General features: G+C 44.9%; 1 protein-coding gene across 2 annotated transcripts in view; it reads right to left on the reverse strand.

Moving 5' to 3' along the window:
• Positions 1 to 19462, reverse strand: part of GRK5 (G protein-coupled receptor kinase 5) — a 207799-nt gene extending 188337 nt beyond the window's left edge. For both annotated transcript variants that reach the window (XM_036123835.2, XM_036123833.2), the window contains exon 1: positions 19173 to 19462. In XM_036123835.2, coding sequence (XP_035979728.1) covers positions 19173 to 19224 — 52 coding nt within the window. In that variant the 5' untranslated portion in view covers positions 19225 to 19462. The remainder of the gene's footprint in view (positions 1 to 19172) is intronic.
• Positions 19463 to 19809: the final 347 nt, after the last annotated feature.

Genomic DNA, 19809 nt, shown 5'->3' on the forward strand with positions numbered 1-19809 from the left:
TGTGGGTTGGTCATGTGCAAATGACATGGATACCTAACTTATCAGATTATAATGAAAAATACACATCTATAAAGCCCCCTTCACAGACCTGGCACCCGGGGGGGGGGGGCTCTTTAATGGTGACTTCACACCCACAGCCACCAGCCTTCATGACCCAGCCCAAATGCCACCTCTCCATGATGCTTTAAGTGATCTCCCCCCATCATGACTGTCTTTATACTTAGATTCTACCTTGTAATGTAGTTGGCCATGTACCTGTCCTTGCCCAACTAGATCTCCTGAAACTAGAACTCCTGAAAGGGAAGAGCAGTCTCTTTCATCTTTACACTCCGGAAGCACCCCAACTAGTGTCATACACCCAGGAGGTGCTTGAATCACATCCGTGAAACGGGACTCCGATTTTGTGCATCCCAAAGTATTCCTGCTCGTTAGTCATTAGTTCACCAGATAGGGCTGACAGAAATCCAGTACCCACTGAGCACATCCCTGGCTGCAGGATTCCAGACAGTCACGGTGTCTCTCTCTTTACCAACTGCCCAGCTTGTCATATAAGAATCAAAATGCTCACCTCCCACAAACGGTTACATGGGGATAAAAGAAGCAAATGACAGTGGTTACCATTAAAACGAACATACAGTGCCTGGGGGATTTCAGATAAACCCTGGCCAGGGCACTGGAAAGGTTCCATTCTTCATTCTTGCTCCAGACCCCACCTCCAAAATTGTCACCCAAGGGGGCTACCAGCTTTATGCACCAAACCTGACAATAAAGGAACATAGGCTTTTCCCCAAAATCAAATTCATACTTGAAAGACAAAGATGTGTCACCATTTAGCAGAGTCAAAAAAGTGTGCTAGGTGTACTAAGGTATTTATTACAGATTCAATCAAGGCAGTCGGTCAACAAATGGGTCCAAGGAGAAATTTCAAGAATCATTTAAACAAGACGGCTGGAGTAATCTTATGACTTCCCACGGTGAAATGCTAAGTAGGACAACCCTTGGTGAGATCCAGAGGGCCTAATATGCTTTGTTTTTTAAAAAGATTTTATTTCTTTATGATCCCAGCAAGCAAACTTACATTTACAAGGCACTAATTGCCATTTCCCCTTCTCCAAATGAAAATATCTTGTTTTTCCACTTATATATTGCAGGCTCACTATACAAAATCCAGGTTATCCCAACCTCCATTCACTGTGTCAGGATCATTTCTCCGGGTCAATAAGAATAGATCTCCATAATTCTTAATGGCTACATAGGAGTCCATTATTTAAATATGCCAAAATTCATATTATCAATCCTCTACCAATGGTCACTGAAATTGTTTCCATTCTCTGTTATAAATACCCTCTACCATTTATAACACTCTGTATACAATTTGTGCACTGTGTTTCTCAAGATGAAACCCTAGAATTGGAATTTCAAGGTCAAAGGTTACATAATTTTAAGCCTTTTGATGTATGTATTGTCAGACTCCTTGAGAAAGACAGCAAATTTGCACTCCTATCAGCAAAGGGAGTGTAATGTTTGAAAGAACCTATCTACCCACACTTCCTTATCAATGTGTTACATTTTTGCCGTTCTAAGATTCTGCAAATACACAAGATTCGCTTTACTGGTGGGTTGAGCATCTTTTCATGTGTAGTGAATCCCTATATAATGCCTCTCTTCTCCCCCTAGAAACACCTCTCCACTTACTACCCCCATCCTCTCTAGCTGTATCCAGAGCCACCACATTGTTACAATTTCACCCCTATGGGCTTCAATCTAAGAATCTGAAGAAGAATTGAGGCCTGCAATCTACATGAATTGTTCCAGAGTGATCCACCAACACAAGACAGGTCAACTGGAGTCATTCCTTAGATTTTCAAATCAGAACTGGGGAGGAAAAGACCAGTCTCTGTCTACTGGTGCAAGCTGTAAAATGTGAAACCATGACATGTTCCCCCAACATATGGAGAAAGTAGTGAGAAAAGAGGAGGCCGGTAGATCAAGAGGCAGATGAGAGAGATGGAGAGCGCTAATAGTGTTCAAGTTCCGGGTTACAGGGGTTCTGAAGCCATCTGGGTCCCTGTACTTCCCACCCTTCTTTGACATACAAGATACCCCAGTTTCCTCCCAGATGAGTTCTCATTTGCCTATAATAGTTCAAAATGGATTGCTGTCATTTGCAACCAAGACTCCTGCTTAATTAATATAGCTTCTTTTCTAGCTATTCTTTCTTTTGTGAAATACCTCTTCATGGTCTTTGGACATTTCTCTACTGGACATTTCCTCCTCTTGATTGATTTCTGTGAGAGTATCTTACAGATTAAGGCTATTTTCCCAGGTTGTCAGTCAACTTAATTTTTGTTATGACCTCTTTTGTCAGAGTTTTGGTTTTTTTTTTTGCATTGTCAACTATGTTAGCCTTTTTTCTTATGATTGTGCCTCAAAACTATACGAAATATTCACCTATACTTTCTTCTAGAATGCTTATAGTTTCATTTTTTTACAAATCTAAATCTTCAATGCATCTGTAATTTGTTTAGTTAGCTTAAGGTAGGAATCCAATGTTATGTCTTCCCCAGTGATTCATTAGCCACTTATCTCAACACCATTTCCTGAGTAAGCCATTCTCTCCTGTTTTATTTGAAATGTTTCCATTACTATAAACTAAATTTTTACCTACACTTGGGTCTGTATCTGGACATTCTCTTTTATTTGTATTCTTCATTGGGTCTCTGTAATCATGAGGGCATTATCCCCATGTGATGATAACAGATACTGAGAAGCTAAGTTACTGGCTTTGCGACCTCAGACAGATTACCAAATCGCCAACCCACCTTTTGCCACTTACAGCCATAGAAAACCTAAGCGAAAGAGAACCACCAATCTTCTCGGCATCCCCCTAGACTGCGAAATATGTCTGGCCAGTCAAGATAAGGCAGACTTCTAGACCAAACGTTGTGGGCAAATGAAGTGGGTCAGGATTTGCCCAGAGCCTACAAGAATGCTCAGCAGTGCCCACTCCCATTCTAACCCTGTGGGTGACGACAGTGTCCCCAACCACAAGCCTTGAAAAGTAGGTAATGCTTATCAACCTCTAACTCTTTGTGGGATGTCTCCAAGTCCACATGACAATGTTGCCGTCACTCATGCCTAGATGGAAATTTCTCACATTTTCTCAACAATATTTACTTATTGTTTTCTTTGGCCAGACAGAGCGCTGTGTATTTTTAAACTTTCCAGGAAGACAGTTTATTAAGAAAATACAGTAAAGAGCAATCAAACTGTTTATTTTTGACTTTTGATTTAATTTTCTTTTCTATAATCCACTAAAGAAAATACTAGAATCATGCATTTGCCTTTCTTAGATTGCAAGCATCAGTTAAATTAGCAGCGGTGGGTTTTTTTCCTGTTTGTTTGTATTACACATGGAACCCCTCCCAGCTCTAATTCTTTCCCTGGGGTAATTTTCATTTTAATGTGTAATGGCTGCTCTTCAAATTAACATCAAATCTTATTATGAAGTACCCACAGTTGAATTACCATCAGTGGAAAATGCACCAGCAAATTCTCAGATCTAAAGGGTGAATAGAGCTCCGGAAATCCCCTGAGCAAGATGTACATTTATATGGCTCAGAGAGGTCAAGCAATGTGCCAAAGCTCACACAGCATGTGGTGGCACCTTCTTCCTTCCCCTTCAACCTCTTCATTAGAGGCATCAACAGAGCTTTCATTCAGGGGAATTGAAACATCTTGGCTCAGGACACTTAAGTGCAAGAAAAGATACCAATATTACCTTGAAAAGAAAGAAAGTGGGTGTCTTGACCCCACTTCGGGAAGTTATTAAATGGCTATGTCCTTGAGCTTTGCCAGATGTGAGCAACACAATCTGCCCAGCTGCTAACAGATTCTGATCCTAGGCTGAATGTGTCGGTTCCTTGAACGTGATGTGCAAGGAAAGCACCGAGCTGGGAGTCCAGAGCCCAGGGTTCTGGTTTCAATTTTACAGTGGGAAGCACAGTTATCTTCTAATATTAGAAGGGCCCCAGCCGCTCTTTCTGCCCACGGGTCCTGTCCCCATGCTATAATAAAACACCTTTTGGGGCGCCTGGGTGGCTCAGTCAGTTAAGCATCTGCCTTCAGTTCAGGTCATGATCCGGGGGTCCTGGGATCAAGCCATGCATCTGGCTCCATGCTCGAGCATCTGGCTCCATGCTCGGCAGGGAGCCTGCTTCTCCCTCTCCCCCTGCTCATGCTCTCTCTCACTCTCTCTCTCTCACAAATAAAATCTTAAAAACAAAACAAAGCACATTTCTGCACTTCCCCCCCCCCCCCAGCAAAGTGTGGTGCGTGTATTCCAGATGTCTCCAAAGAGCAGACCCAGGACCTAATGGACCAGGCGTACCTGGGCTTGACTGCAGATTTAGGTTTACCATCAGCATTTGGTGAGGCCCAGGGAGATACAAGTAAAGAAAAATGCACCAGCAAATTCTCAGGGAGGTTGCAATTTAGTGGGTAAAGCAAGAAGCCTATCTAATAAATATTTTTCTTACTTCAGCAGTTCAAAATAGGAGGGGCTGCTTGAGAGAGGGTATGAGTTCCCCAACCCTAGAAAGATTTGAGCAGAGGACAGAAACCAGCTCCCAGTGAAGGTGCAGAGAGTCCTATTTGGAGAGCCGGGTTGGAGTAGAGGCTCAACATCATCTTGGGAGAGACTCAAAAAATCTTCGAGCTTTGGTTCCCATGCCTGGTTGATCCTCGGGAGTTTTTAAAATACAAATTCCTAGGTACTGCCCATGAGCTTCTGATTCAGATCATGGGTAGGGCTTTTTCTTATGAGTTGAATTGTGTCCACCTCCCCCCCCAAAAAAAGATATGTTGAAACCCTAACCTCAGAATGTGACCTTATTTGGAAGTAGGGTCTTTACAGAGGTGATTAAGTTAAAATGAGGTCAGTTTCTAATGTACATAAAGGTTGAATTACTATGTTGTACACCTGAAACTAATATAATATTGTATGTCAACTACACTGAAGTTAAAATGAGGTCATTAAGGGCGCCTGGGTGGCTCAGTCATTAAGCGTCTGCCTTTGACTTGGGTCATGATCCCAGGGTCCTGGGATCAAGTCCCACATCGGGGTCCCTGATCAGTGGGAAGCCTGCTTCTCCTCTCCCTCTGCCCCTGCTTGTGTTCCCTCTCTCGCTGTGTCTCTCTCTGTCAAATAAATAAATAAAATCTTTGGAAAAAAATAAAAAAATAAAATGAGGTCATTAGGCTGGGCCCTAATCCAGTTTGACTGGTGTCTTTATAAAAAGGGGAAATTTGGACACAGAGGCAGGCAGGCACAGAGGGAAGACCGTGTGAAGAGAGATAAGGAGAAGACAGACATCTATAAGCCAAGGAATACCTGGAGCTCCCAGAGCACGGAGAGAGGCCTGGAACAGATTCTTCCCTAGCACCTCCAGAGGGAGTGTGGCCTGCTCACAACTTGATTTTGACTTCTGGCCCCCAGAACTGTGAGACAATAAATTTCTGTGGTTCTAAGCTGCCCGTGCTGTGGTACTTTGTCGCCCTGGTAACAAATGCAGCCTGAGAATCAGCATCAGAGCTGCCGAGCCGCCTTGGAGGACGGTCCAGGCCCAGGGACCGGTCCTCCATTAGAGGCTGCCTCGGCTCTGGCACCACTCTGCGTGGGCTTCCTTTGGTCCTCAGACCCCTTCTCTGCGGCAGAAAGGAGCTCACGGAGATGACAGTGAGTCCACGGCCATGTTCAGACTAATCATCCAATTAACGGGCAGCCTTTCTCAGTTTGATCCACTCCGCTGCTCCCGGGCAGCAGTGAGCCCTGGAGTTATGAGCCAACACATCTACAGAGGCCTCCAGGAAGAAAATGCCACCCTCCCCTCCAACGGTTACAAAAATATTGAAGACCCAAAGCTTTGGACGCTGCCCTCATGCCAAGCTTCTCTTGGAGGGAGACACAGAGGGGAGGCAGGGCCAGTGACTGGTTTTTGTATTAGACTATTTTTATTTGTGCTCTTGATTCTCAAGATGGGACTCCTAGAACCTCGCCTAGGTAAATCACATGCAAACCTTCAGTCAAAGTAGCTACTGGAGGAAGAACCCACAGAATTCCACAGAGGAGAATACCGTACCAGATGAAAGACAGGCGCGCGAGAGATTAGCGGGGGGGACTCCCACCAGGAGCACATGCAGCACCTCTGAGGGAATTAGGAAAGAGCATGCCTACCCCAAGATACATTTACAAATCTACCACCTCCGTGAGCTAAGTGGTACTTCCCTGAAGTTGTGCAATGCGTGACTAGACGGGCAAGTCCACAGAGACGGGAACAGATGTACTGGGTTAGCACCAGAGAAGGGGGAGAAGTAGGTCCTTGCTGTGCACCCTTGGAAAATCACTTCACCTCTCTGAACTTGATTTCTTTCTTTCTCAAACCGAAAGAAAATGATGAAGAAGAAGCACTGGCCAAGTCTAGGTTGCAGTGATGATCCAAGGAGGTAAGTACCAGACTAGTTTTACAAAGCTGTGGGCTCGTTATCTGAGTCTGTGTTCCCTGCCTGGCCCACAAATGCAAAACCCAGGGGCAATGACATGGTCATTGCCAAGGAAAGTCTTTGACTGAACTTGATTTCCCTAATCCAAACTTTGAATAACACAGAAAAGAGGACTGCGGTCTCAGAGGTGAGGGGTGTTACATCCCAAAGGTTTCAAAACCATCTTATCACAGGTCCTCCTGTGTATCATGCTCCTTTCTCATAAGAAAATGTATTTGTACATCCCTAGGGCCATTTAACTCCACTTTAGAAATAATTACTATTCTTCCCAAAGCAGAGTGTGGGGAAGAGGGTGGAGAAACCCTATTAAGCAGACACAACCACAGGAAAAAAACAAACAAACAACAAAACCTAAATCTTTAAATAAGTGTATCAAGATGTTACACAATGTATAGGCTATGCCTACACTGTTTACAATATATTTAAAACCTGTAAAACCTAGGGCGCCTGGGGTGGCTTAGTGAGTTGAGCGTCTGACTCTTGATCTCAGCTCAGATCTTAATCTCAGGGTCATGAGTTCGAAGCCTGCATTGGGCTCCATGCTGGGCATGAAGCCTACTTAATAAAAATAAATAAACAAATAAATAAATTGTAAAACCTAAATGGCCCACTATAGGTGCTTGGTTAAATACACGATTAAACCAGGCCAAGACAAATGAAAAACACAGACCCCTTTGGAACCGGGTAACCCCTCAGGGTTATGCTAGAAGACACCCAGCATTTCTCTCAGTTTCCAAAGTGCTTCACAATTTTTTCCCAACACCCATCCATCTCATGGGAAACTAGAAACATAGATATGGGGAAGCCCTACAACATATTGTTGCCTAAAAACAGTTGCAGAACAGCATGCATGCAGTGTGCTATTTGTGTCAAATGGACAAGTACGCTCACACATGCATAGACACAGAGATCTGGAAAAATGACCCCCTAAATGCAGACGGTAACTTTCTCTGATGGGTAGGACTGGCAGCCGGGACACCTGGGAGGAGAGAGGTTTTGGCTTTCTTCTTGCTGTTTTGCATTGCTGTTTGAATTTTCTTTAGCAAACAGGTAGACTGTCTGGGGAAAATTTTTTTAGTCTTAAAAATTAGGTAGAATGACTCCTATTTAGTTGTGAATCACAGCTGCACACTTGATTCTTTTTCAAATGTCTCCTGTATGTCAGTACTGATGTTCCCAACAGCTGGTAAAGTTGTGGAGGACGGCAGCTATGACGGAGCAGAAAGAGTGTCAGGTGTGGAGACGGGGCTTGGTGCGGGGTCCAGGCTCTGGAACTAGCAGAGTACTCTATGGTAAGTCATTCACCCCTCTGAGCCTCCAATTCTTCATCTACAAGAATGGGGGAGAATAAAACATACTCACAGGATTATAAAGATCAACTAAAACAACGGGCACAAAGGACTATCATTTTTAAGTGATTCTTCTAGAAAAATGGGAGAGACTCCATTGTTCACACTTTCCTCCTGTCAGAACCTGCCACGGTGCCAAGTACATGGTAAGTATGCACTAAATGCTGGATTTATGACACTGGGCAAGATGCAGAAGCCAATTCGGGGCTAGTCCCATCCGAATTTTGCTTCCATGGAGCCCCTAAGCTCTCCTATTTTTTTTTTTTTTTAAGATTTTTTTCATTTATTTGACAGAGACACAGGGAGAGGGGGAACACAAGCAGGGGGAGTGTGGAGGGGGAGAAGTAGGCCCCCCAAGATCATGACCTGAGCCAAAGGCAGATGCCTAACGACTGAGACACCCAGGCGCCCCCCCCCCTCCGCCCCAAGCTCTCCTATTGAAGGCAGATATTCAGAGCACAAGGGCCCACACCCTGGGTGAATGGAATTACGAGCAGACCCAGGTTCACTTCTAAACACTTGCCCAAGAAGAACCTGACTCTCAAATCCTTGACCCCCTCACGTTCATTCCTGAGATGTTTTTAAGCTGCCAAAAAGATGAGAATACCAGGCACCATAATATAAAACCATCAGCCACCCAGCAGTTACCAAAATGTAAGCTGAGAAGTAGACTTGAAGCATACCCGGAAACTAACCCACACCTTCGTAACCCGTGGAACCACTGAGGAAATCAGGTTTGTCCTTCTTTAATTTATATTCTGTTGTATGTTATAGAGAATTAAGCTTTAATTTTAAAAATCCCTCTAATTGGATACTACTGATGGGAAGACATCTGGGGCAAATATCTAGGCTCGGTGCATTCCATCCCAAGCAATGGTTAGTGGTCTGCAGAATGAGTGTGTGGCAAAATAACCAGTGGTTGCTAATTATTATATATCACAGGGTTTGGCATCATCCATAAAGCCCCGTCACGCTGGCTTCTTCCTCTCCAGAGAGAATTACAGAATTGACTGTTTAGAAATTTTTTCTTCCCCAAGTTAACATACATTTTCCTTGTCTTAATTGGATCCAGTCTCTTTGCCCATAAGCAAAAAAGTTATTTTTCTAGAACGATTGCATCCTTCACATGGCAAGCCAACAGCCTTTCCTAGGTCTGGAAGGATCACTGGCTTCCTATTTTCTTTCCATTTGCTCAGCCTCATTCTAGTCGTGATGTGAAAAACATGTGAAGATTGTGTCCTAAGGTGCCTTCAATTTAGCCAAAAAAGGTATGATGTTACCGGCATGAGACATCTCCTCCAACCCACACAGAGCCTCAGAATTCGGGAGAACTGTTTGCCCCAAATGTTTTGGTCTAATGCAAATATTTATTTCTTCCAAAACAAGTAAAACAAACCACTTCCAAATTGGGGGTGGGGGTGGGGGAGTTTGCCAGACATTTTTCACAGTTAAGACAAACATTTGGGAAACATTTTCCAATTTGCCCTATACCCTTAGTTAATCTTTCTTAACCACATTGAACCATTTCCTAATTTACCATCTACTGTGACATCAAGGCCATTTCTTGAAGATCTTACTTTCTCTGCTCTACCCCTCTCCTCCATGTAACTTTGCTACAGCATCAGTTGAGCGTTTCTTGAACACACCAAGCACACGCGCCTCTGACAGACACACTCCCTAATCTGTGACTTAGAGGCTCAGCAGCACGAGGCTTGAGAAAAGTTGGATCTTGAGACATCCTTTGCCAGGCAAGTCTGGGGCCCAATTCTTTGTCCCCACACCACCCCTTAGTTTTCCTAGAGCTTGGAGTTCCTTTTCACAGATGTTATCTGAACATTCCCCAAAAGCTCTTCCTGAATGCATTAACAGACAACATTAAGATGAAGCAGAGCACATTTCTGCATCAGCCATTATAAAGCTGTTTTTCCTAGGCCATTTGTTGACCCCTCCAGCTTGTTTTCATTTCACAAGTGGTGTAAAACCTTTGCCAAGATGGAATTCCATTTTCAAACGAGGTTTCACAAGACCTTTTATCAGATAGGCAGACCAATTACACTGGCTGGATTCTCTCTAGCTTGTAGTTGGGTAACTCTGTCCTTCACCCCTCTTCTCTTCCTGAAGTGGTTAAGTTCAGAGGTTCACCCTCTCTGCAGGGGCAGATCAGAGGCTTGAGTTCCTGTCCCCTCATTACCAGGCCATGACATCATGCTGCCTCCTCTCCAGCACCTCAAGCTTGACAGGGACCCCCAAGAAGAGACTCTCTCAGCTGGCAAAGATCCTTGAAAAGTAAAGCTGCTAAATTAATGCAACACGTACACACACACACACACACACACACACACACACACACACACACACGGGTTAATATGGTTTCTAAATGCAAACATTTATAAACTTACCACTGAAAAATGGAAAGGGGTTAATGCTGAGAAGCTTTTCTGGGGGAAAAAGCCTGCTTCACACACTCTCTCTGGGATGGAGGGGGGACGCCCTACAATCTGGCAGAGGAATCAGTCTGGTGGGTCCCCCCCACCTCTCCCACCCTAGCCTGCTTCTTTTTAATTCAGTAAAGAAAACTGCAGCGATCTGAGCACACACCGAAAGGTACCATCAGGCAGAGGTCCTTCAGGGCAAGGGTCTCCCAGGGGGAGCAAGCATCCAAGGAAGGCAGGCGTGGGGCAGAAGCATCCTGCACGTGCTAAGCTGATGCCAGCAGGAACTGGCCTGCCCAGTGCCCATCTATTGGCTCTGCCAAGGAAAGGGAGTAGCCTACCACCAACGACATGTCCCCACCACCACCCATCTGGTTTAATGCCTTGTCCCTCAGGGGCAATTCTGTGGCTTCTCAAGATTCTCTCGGAGCCCTGCCAGGAGGAGATGCCAAGAGGCTGACCTTCTCTTTTGATGTGTCGGTATGTGTGGGGGATGGGGGAGAAGATGCAGATAGAAGGAGAATACCAGTAATGGGGCTCCAGAAAGGATCAGAGCCACCATGCGTGCATGCATATATCCCCCCTCCCCAATCACAGATTCATTTGAATCGATAAACAGTCCTACTTTTTTTTTTTAAGATTTTATTTATTTATTTATTTATTTGAGAAAGAGCATGAGTACAAGTGCAGGGGAGGAGCAGAGGGAGAGGGAGAAGCAGACTCCTTGCTGAGCAGGGAGCCTGACGCAGGGCTTGATCCCAGGACCCAGGAATCATGACCTGAACCAAAGGCAGACACTTAACCGACTGAACCACCTAGGCGCCCCAACAGTTCTACTTTCAAATGGAAACACCTGGGGCGCCAGGTGGCTCAGTCGTTAAGTGTCTGCCTTCGGCTCGGGTCATGATCCCAGAGTCCTGGGATCGAGCCCCGAATCGGGCTCCCTGCTCCACGGGAGGCCTGCTTCTCCCTCTCCCACCCACCCTGCTTGTGTTCCCTCTCTCACTGTGTCTCTCTCTGTCAAATAAATAAATAAAATCTTTAAAAAAATTTTAAAAATAAAAATAAAATGGAAACACCTAACGTGTGGATTCACCTATCAGTAGTCACTCACAACCTAGTAAGAATTACTGCAACCAATGGCTCTCAAATTGCCATTAACCTGAAATCAGGATCTGTGAGGACAATTATATTCCCATTATACCCCTTTCCCAGGAAATGTGATAGAGACCCTCTTTCTCTTCCATAGTTGCAACCTCATGGGCATTTACATTTAGAAACCATACTGCCCTGAGCAATAGGTTTGTTTTTTGGCTTCCGTTACATGGGAGGAGAAAGATTTCTTTCGGAACATTAAAGGACTTTGGAGGGTTGCTCCAGGAAAGTCCACAGTTCAAGTGACTTCCTTTTATCTCCGTCTCCCTATCTGTGAAACCAGGGTAATCTCTCTTCTGCCAAGTGGAGACCAGACCGGTAGACCAACTGAGAAGGCTCAGGGCAGCCAAAGCACTGGCTGCCCCCTGGGCCTCCACCACTTCACAACACGGGAATCATCTTATCTGTTTATCTCAGTTTCTTTTGCTTTCTGCACATTCCCCGGAAGTTGTCCTTTGAGGTTCATTTCATTGTTGCCTTTAAAAAAAAAAAAGATTGATACTCCACAGATTACAAATTCCTAGAGCCCAGGCAGGCCCTATGGAAATTAGCCTAATTTATTACTGACTTCTGTCAGGAGGATGTTACCAGTTGACTCTTTGGCACAACTTCAAATAGAGTTCCTTGCTTCAGACTGGGAAAAACAGCAACTAACTGTTTCATTGTTTCAAATGATTATGCCACTTTCTAAGTGTGCTCTAACTGGGTTATCCTTGAAATCTTTCAAATCTCACAGGAAACAGTTTTTAAGGAGTAATCATTTTAAAGTGGATACAAAGATGGTGTGTTTTTGACATCTTTCTTCGTGATTTTATTTCAATCTGTCCTGTTCAGAAGAAATGGAAAGCCTTAAAATTGTTTTACCTGTTTTTACCCTCACTTTAAAACCTTCCTGAAGTCCATAGAAAGAGTTGGGTTGTTTTTGTTTTTTTCCTTCCTTCCGTGGATTTCCTGTACGCACAATGTGTTTTTCTTAATAAAAAGACTGTTTTCAAATATCCTCACAACAGGAGTTTACACAGGGCTCTGTCTATATCTATAACACACACTTAATTTGAATCAGGAAAGTCAGTTGCTCAATCTAGGCAAACTTCCCAACAAGATATGAAAAAAAGAAAAAACATGGCTGGCTCACCACCACCAGCAATACCTATGAGTGTCCCTGAACTAAATTTGTCTCCAAAGTGACTCAGTCTTAATCCCTCATCCCCCAGCTCCCCTCCCTGCCTCTGTCTCTTTCCCTCTCTCTTCTCCACACCCTCCCCATTTCTCCCTCTCCCCCTCCTTTACCTCCTCCCGCCGCCCCGTTTTCATGTCAGAAGTTAGGGGGTGATCACCCTCTTCTTCAAATGAATGTGTAGAACTCTAGAGCAGCTATGTCCAAATGAACTTTCTGCAATGCTGGGAATGTTCAGTATCTGCGCAGTCCAACAAGGTAGCCACTAGCCACATGTGGCTACTGAGCACTTGAAATGTGGTTAGCCTGCCTAAGGAACTGAATTTTTAATTTTAATTCATTAAAATATAAATAGCACATGCAGCTAATAGCTGCCACATTGGACAGCACACCAATTTAGAGGACTAGACACCTTTAACCCTTCCAGGTCATTCCCGGTGACAGGCTGCATCACAGGACATGCTCAAACCAATCACAACACAAAGGCAGAAAGGAAGGCAGTCTCCACCATCTTCACTCCAGAACTGCAGCCCATCAACCCCACCCAGGCCACTGCCCTCGAAAGACCTCCAAAGTTCCAGCTGGAGGGCACCCACTTCAGCACACCAGTTCTCCTCTTAGATCTCGTCATTTCTCAACCAAATGGTTCTCTTGCCCTTGTTTTTAGTGTTTTCCATTTGTAGGAGCTGACCTTCATAAAAACACAATGTCTTGGAAAATTAGCAGTTGTCTACCACATTTCAGGCTTATCCCTCAAGTATGACCTTTTGGTCCCTCGGGCTATTTTCCAAGTCCTAGGAACAGCAAAGTCGATACGGTGACCCAGCTACGCAGGTCACACCACCATCAACTTCAGCTTTTGGGGGGAAAAAATTTAGTTCTACTCATATGATTTACCAGTTTAAAAGCCTGAGATGATGATGATGATGATGATGATGATGATGATAGGCCCAGTTCCATCTGTCCACCCACCTCCAGCAGCATCTCTGTAAGGCTGACATCCTCCCACAGGGCCCTTCAACGAGATGTTGAATGAATGAATGAATGAATGAATGATTTCACCCTGTTAGAATCCCCAGAAGACAATTTAAGAATGGTTTTCTCTAAATGAGAAACTGGGGAGGGGGGTGGTATGGTCTAGTCCGGAGGTAACTGCCTTCTTTTTATTTTTATTTTGTTTTATTTTTTATTTTTTTAAAGATTTTATTTATTTATTGAGAGAGAGAGAGTCTGAGCAAGCGGAAGAGGGAGAGGGAGAAACAGACTCCCCACTGACCAGGGAGCCCAATGCGGGGCTTGATCCCAGGACTCTGGGATCATGACCTGAGCAGAAACCAAGAGTCAGACGCTTAACTGACTGAGCCCCCCAGGCACTCCTCCTAATTTCCTTTTCTATGGGGTCACCTGTTTGTGGTCACTGTCTATGGTGCTCTCAAGTTTCTGCTCAGTTGCATGGTCGACTGTGGTAATATCCTTTTGTAACCATAAGACTGTTTTTATTTCAAAAAATGTCTAGGGGTGCCTGGGTGGTTCAGTCGTTAAGCGTCCGCCTTCGGCTCAGGTCATGATCCCAGGGTCCTGGGATCGAGCCCCGCATCGGGCTCCCTGCTCCGCGGGAAGCCTGCTTCTCCCTCTCCCACTCCCCCTGCTTGTGTTCCCTCTCTCGCTGTCTCTCTCTGTCAAATAAATAAATAAATAAAATCTTTAAAAAAAAAAATGTCTAGATATTATAATGCTTTACCTTGAGCCACAAATATCTTGGCAACAAATATGAGCTTTAAATATTGCCCATAGGGGCGCCTGGGTGGCTCAGTCGGTTAAGCATCGGACTCTTGATCTCAGCTCAGGTCTTGATCGCAGGGTTGTGGGTTCAAGCCCCACTTTGGGTTGCCTGCTGGGCGTGGAGCCTACTGAAAAAATTTTAAAAATAACATAAAATAAAAATAAATATTGCCCACAGTCCTGGATGGTTTCCCAAGAACACTGGAAGTGCCCAGGTATGGGTTGAATAGCCCTTGGTAGAGGTGGATTTGGTCGTATATTGGGCTCTTTCCTGAATCCCCTTAAATATTACTGAAGTCTTCACCCCAGACCCAAAGGCTATCATTTATCAAGTCACTACAAGAGTTACAGCTTCCGAAGACATCATTTAAACAAGGATTAGTTTGGGCACTGGAAGAGTTTGGGCCCATCAGTTTAGAATCTGATAAGCGGCAGCTAAGCTACTGAAAGATAAGAGTCTCGTGGGCATTTATCTGATGATTTTTAAAACAGGCCGTTGGATTAATTAAAATCATCACTTGAAATCTTTCTGTAAGAGAGCAAGGCCTTCTGAAAACATTGCTTTTGGTTTCTCTATCTCAGTCGTCAGTACTGAAAAGAAACTTAGGAAAAATAAAAGGCAGTTTCATTTAACAGCATTGTACTTAATAGGCCAGGCAGCTTCCCGCTGGGGGTGAACACCCGCTGCTCTCCTACACAGCTAGATTGAAGGGAGAAGCCCCAGGGAGGAAGAAGTATGCCTGCCTGCCAGTGGCAGTTAGGAGGCTCTAAACTGCAGAGACATTCCAATGTTCTAATAATGAAATATACTGACGTGTCAGTTTCATCCTCAAGAACTAGGGGTACAAGGGAAAGAGGGAAGAGAGCAGGGGCTTTCAGCCCTGCTGTGGCAGAGCCTGCCCCTCCACCGGCTGGTTGTAGGTTCCTCCCTCCTCCTACCATTCCTAGCCTCTGCCTGCACAGAACTTCACCTTTTCGCAGGCCCCTAACCTTGATCATCGGGAAGATCCAGGCCAACAAGCCACAGAGTTATCTGAGAGAAAAGTTCCTATATATTCTGCTTCTCGGCAATTGTGACCAATGGCAAAGTCATCACGTTTCTGACTTCTGGGTTCCTGCTGGGATCATGCTCAGGAAAATGTGATCAATACTCCCTCTGTCATCTTTATTGATCAGATATGGCTATGGCTGGCCTGTGAAGAAAGGTGAGCCCTTGCAAAATTGCTTCTCACCGTGGTTCACTCAAGAGTGAGGCAAGAGATCTAGAATATGAGAAAAATACAAAAACCTCTACTGCAACAATAAAACCAAAAAGAGACACACAAAAGACACTCTGCAAACACTCTTTCTCACTATTATTTCGACACCAGCTTGCTTGCCAATTTTCTGAGATTCTAAAATGTAAATAGATAGTCTGGGTCTCTTTTCATTAAATGCTTAATCACTAAGCTCATTTCCATAAATCAGCATGAATTCAGTCTCAACTTCTTTTTTTTCCTTAACTTTTTTTTCCTTAATTTTTAGGAGAGTAATCTAAAGTTCCTAAGAGTGATCAAGTCAATGTTTTCTTATGAGACCAGGACAAATAAACAGCCCACAAGATACATTTGGGTGGTTTAAAATTCTGAACCTAGATTATCCAGATCTATCTTTTCTTATAAAACAACTTTCACAAAGGTGCGATTTGTTTGCTGTGTTTTATAATTACTTATAATGACTCATTTTACTCTAATCCACTTACAGATTTTCTACTTTATTGATATATTCATGTTTTCCCTTTATACATATTTTATTATGGTAAGAATCTAATTTACAATGAACTAAGAAGCCATCTGCCTTTAAGAATGCATAACAATAATGAAAGATAGGCCCCAGAATTACCCACCAACATGGACAAGTACAATTTCCTTTACAGCATTTGCAAAGTGCGTCTGTCTTTCTTCAAGGCCTGTTTCTCTATTGTTTGGGACAAATGTGACTTTTACTTGAAAGCCACATTTTAAATTGTTTACAGTGTATTTTGTTAAGTGAAGTAAATTAAATTTCACATACGCCCATTATTTCTCATCTGTGACCTTTCATAAGAGATTTCAAGTAAGAAGTGCTTGTAAACATTCTAAACAACTCAGATTATTAAGGATACTATAAATTTTATATTAGATGTTTCACTAAACTGACTGAAATTTTCATTTCCGAATATCTGGATAATACGATTTTGGGGGGGAATTCCTTAATTTAAAAGAATGACTTCAAGAATATGACAGCTGAGAAGAGAAAAATAAATTGCTTTTATTTCTAAAACCTTCCACACTAATTAGAATATAGGTGCTCAAATCTTTCATAAAGACCCAATAAGAAGAAAGTGGAAGCACATAAAATCAGGAATTCTCTTTAAACATAAGAAAGGAAGACGGGGAGAAACGCAAATTTAAAAAATGAAGTTTCCATGTCAGTGATTAATTTTTCTCATTCATGTGTCAATCTCTCCCTTTCCTTACAGACAAGGCCCTCTCCATTTCAAAGGCATCGTCCAGAGCTATTTTCTCACCAGGAGTCGACTCCTAAACTCTCCAAGAGAAATTGAAAAGACTTTCAAAGGTAAAGGAAGTGAAAGGCACATTCTCCAGCACTTTTAATCACTGTAATTCGGTCATTCCATAGGAGCTTCCAGCCTGCAGTTCTGTCCCTAAAGTTCTGAAAAAAACAATTTGTTAACCTGCCAAACAAAAATATCAGGCGGTTAAAAAAAAAAAAAAAAAAAACCCTAGAGAGACCAATTTGGGAGAGAAAATTGATAACACTTTGCCAACTCCAAGCAAAACATTTTAAAAGAAGCAACCAAATGCTGAGGGAAGAAAAACGCATGCCCCAGGCGAACGAACGTGTAGAGCAGCGAATCTAAGGAACAGAATTCCTCCTTAGAGGAGTAACCAGTGAAACTTGCAAAGCCTCCAGCACCATCATATCCAGTGATTTCCCAAGAAATAATTTCAGAATGGAGGGAGGGTGGAAAACTTTCCCAGCCCCCAAGCCCTAAGATGTACAACCATGTCCCACCACTAGGTGGCGGTTGAAAAGGCTGTGATCTTGAGGGGGTGGGCTGTTTCCTCCGCGTCTTTCCCTCCTGGACGCACAGCCCAGTCCGGGAGAGAGCCCACTCGTCCCCACCTTGATCCAGTTCGCTAAAATGGCAGGTTAGGTAGAAAGAAAGAAGCTTAGAAACCTTAGAAACCTGAAGTCCCCAAGTAACAGCCACTCCTACAAATCTGTTCACACCAAAGCTGAGCAAGGGAGGGGGTACGGACCTGCATATTTTAAACTCTGCTGGGGTTTTCAAAGCAAACCTTCCAAGCGGCTGCTTTAGAGCGACAAGTGACGACGAAATTAGACGTGAACGCTGGGTTGAGTTACTAGGCTGTGCATCACCAACCCGCAGAGCGTGTACAGAGCCACAAGGTGATGGAACTAGCTGGCTAAACATGAATCGTTTTATTGCTAGCCAAAAATTCTTCCTTCATTCATCAACGTGGGTGAATGAAAATATTAAGTAGGTAAGGCATTTTCGTGGACTGCTCCCTGAGTAGCCCTCTGAAGTCAAGACCTTACTTAGGCTGCCTTCTACCTTGGGTGTCAAAGCCTCCTCCCATGAAAGGGAAAAACCACTTCCCCTTTTTGTAAAACGGCTGCACGCCAGAGCTCAAATCTTGGCAAAAGAGATGTTACATAAATTCCAGGTGTTCCTAAATATGTATGTTTGCACGCAATCATTTTAGGAAGCATCTAAGTTTCTGGGCCACTTTTTCTTTTCTTTCTTTTTCTTTCTCTCTCTCTCTTTTTTCATCTCAAGGAAGAGTCAAAATGTGTGTTTACAGTTTTGACTTAGGCTCCTACCCACTTCGTTTTGACGATATTTCCTGCCAGCTAAATGCAGGAAATCTAATAATTTGCACCCAAAACGCATGTAAGCACCCAGCACACTTACCTTTCTTTTCTTAACTGAACCCAGATCAGACAATTCAGTTATCTCTTCCTCCCATCACCAAAGGGAAAAAACCCAGCTCTGAAATTCTGAATTATTCTCTAGGTGATGTGTACAGCCATATCTCCCGTAATTCTATGAACGGGCTAATTCCTTAACATCTTACTTTGCCTTTAAAAGGCTTCCTTCCACACGACGGGATTTCCCTAAGAAACATTCCCAGCGGATGGTTTCCAGCAATAGCCTATATCAACTTAGCCTGCGCAAGCAAAGACTTGGCTTCTGCTAATTCCACCCCCCCCCACCCCCCGCCCCACACACACACCCGCCCCAACACACACACCAATTCACACTCACAGAACCATCCCGGGCCGACTCGAAAAGCTATTTTGTTTGCATGTTTGCCCATCTCTTCCTGAATGAATGCTTTTCCAACTGACCTTTCAACAGCTGCCGAGATGGCACGGTCTGTAAGATTAGAGCCGGAAACTAAGAGAGATTTTAGCATCCTAATCCCTGCAACCTCGACGTTTCTCCTTCTCTACCCAAGTCCAGATGCTCTGAGCCCAAGGGCAGGACCCCTGAAGCGTCTGCAGAGCAGCTCTCCGAGGTGTCCTGCTCGCGACCAACTCACTGCGGGCATCCTGCACACGCACAGCCCCAGCCTACACGCCGCCCGACACCCGCACCCCGGCCCGCGGCGAATACGCCAGGCACGCACCCGCCCTGCCTCTTACCTTCCCTGGCTTTCAGCAAGACCGTGTTGGCCACGATGTTTTCCAGCTCCATTGACAGTCGGCGGTCAGCGAGGGAGCCTGCCGGCGGGGCTGTCAGCTGCTGGGGGTGCTGCCGCTGCTGCTGCCGCTGCTCGGGCTGCCGCTGCTGCTGCCGGAGCCGGGAGCCGGGAGCGAGCAGCCCGCCTTGCCTACCGCATTATTCCTGCTCTTATCCCTCGGAGTTTTCCCCCTCTGCAAAGAGGAGCCGCCGCCGCCGCTTCTTCCTCCCTCTGTGTCCCCCCTCCCCCCTCCCTCAACAGTCTCCCCCCCACCCCCCACCCTCCGCGTTTCTCTGTCACTCCATTCTCCACCCCTCCGGCTCCCTCGGATGCTTTAATGCCTCGGATGCTTCTGCCTCCCCTCCGTCCCTCCCGGGGGTGTGGTACTAGCAGGCTCGGGTGGTCGCACTGCGCAGGCGCCAAGCGGGCCGCGCCTCCTGCCTCGGCGCTCCTGGCGCGGGGCCTGCTGGAACTTGTAGTCCTGCGGACGCGCCGCGCGGGAGCCGGAGAGGCGCGCAGGCTGCCTGAGTCGGAAACCTGCCCCGGGACTCGCACCCAGACTGAAGGCGGGCGCGGCCCGGGGAGCCTAGGGGCGCCGG

Source organism: Halichoerus grypus, chromosome 7 (assembly GCF_964656455.1).
Source record: "Halichoerus grypus chromosome 7, mHalGry1.hap1.1, whole genome shotgun sequence".
Classification (NCBI taxonomy): Eukaryota; Metazoa; Chordata; class Mammalia; order Carnivora; family Phocidae; genus Halichoerus; species Halichoerus grypus.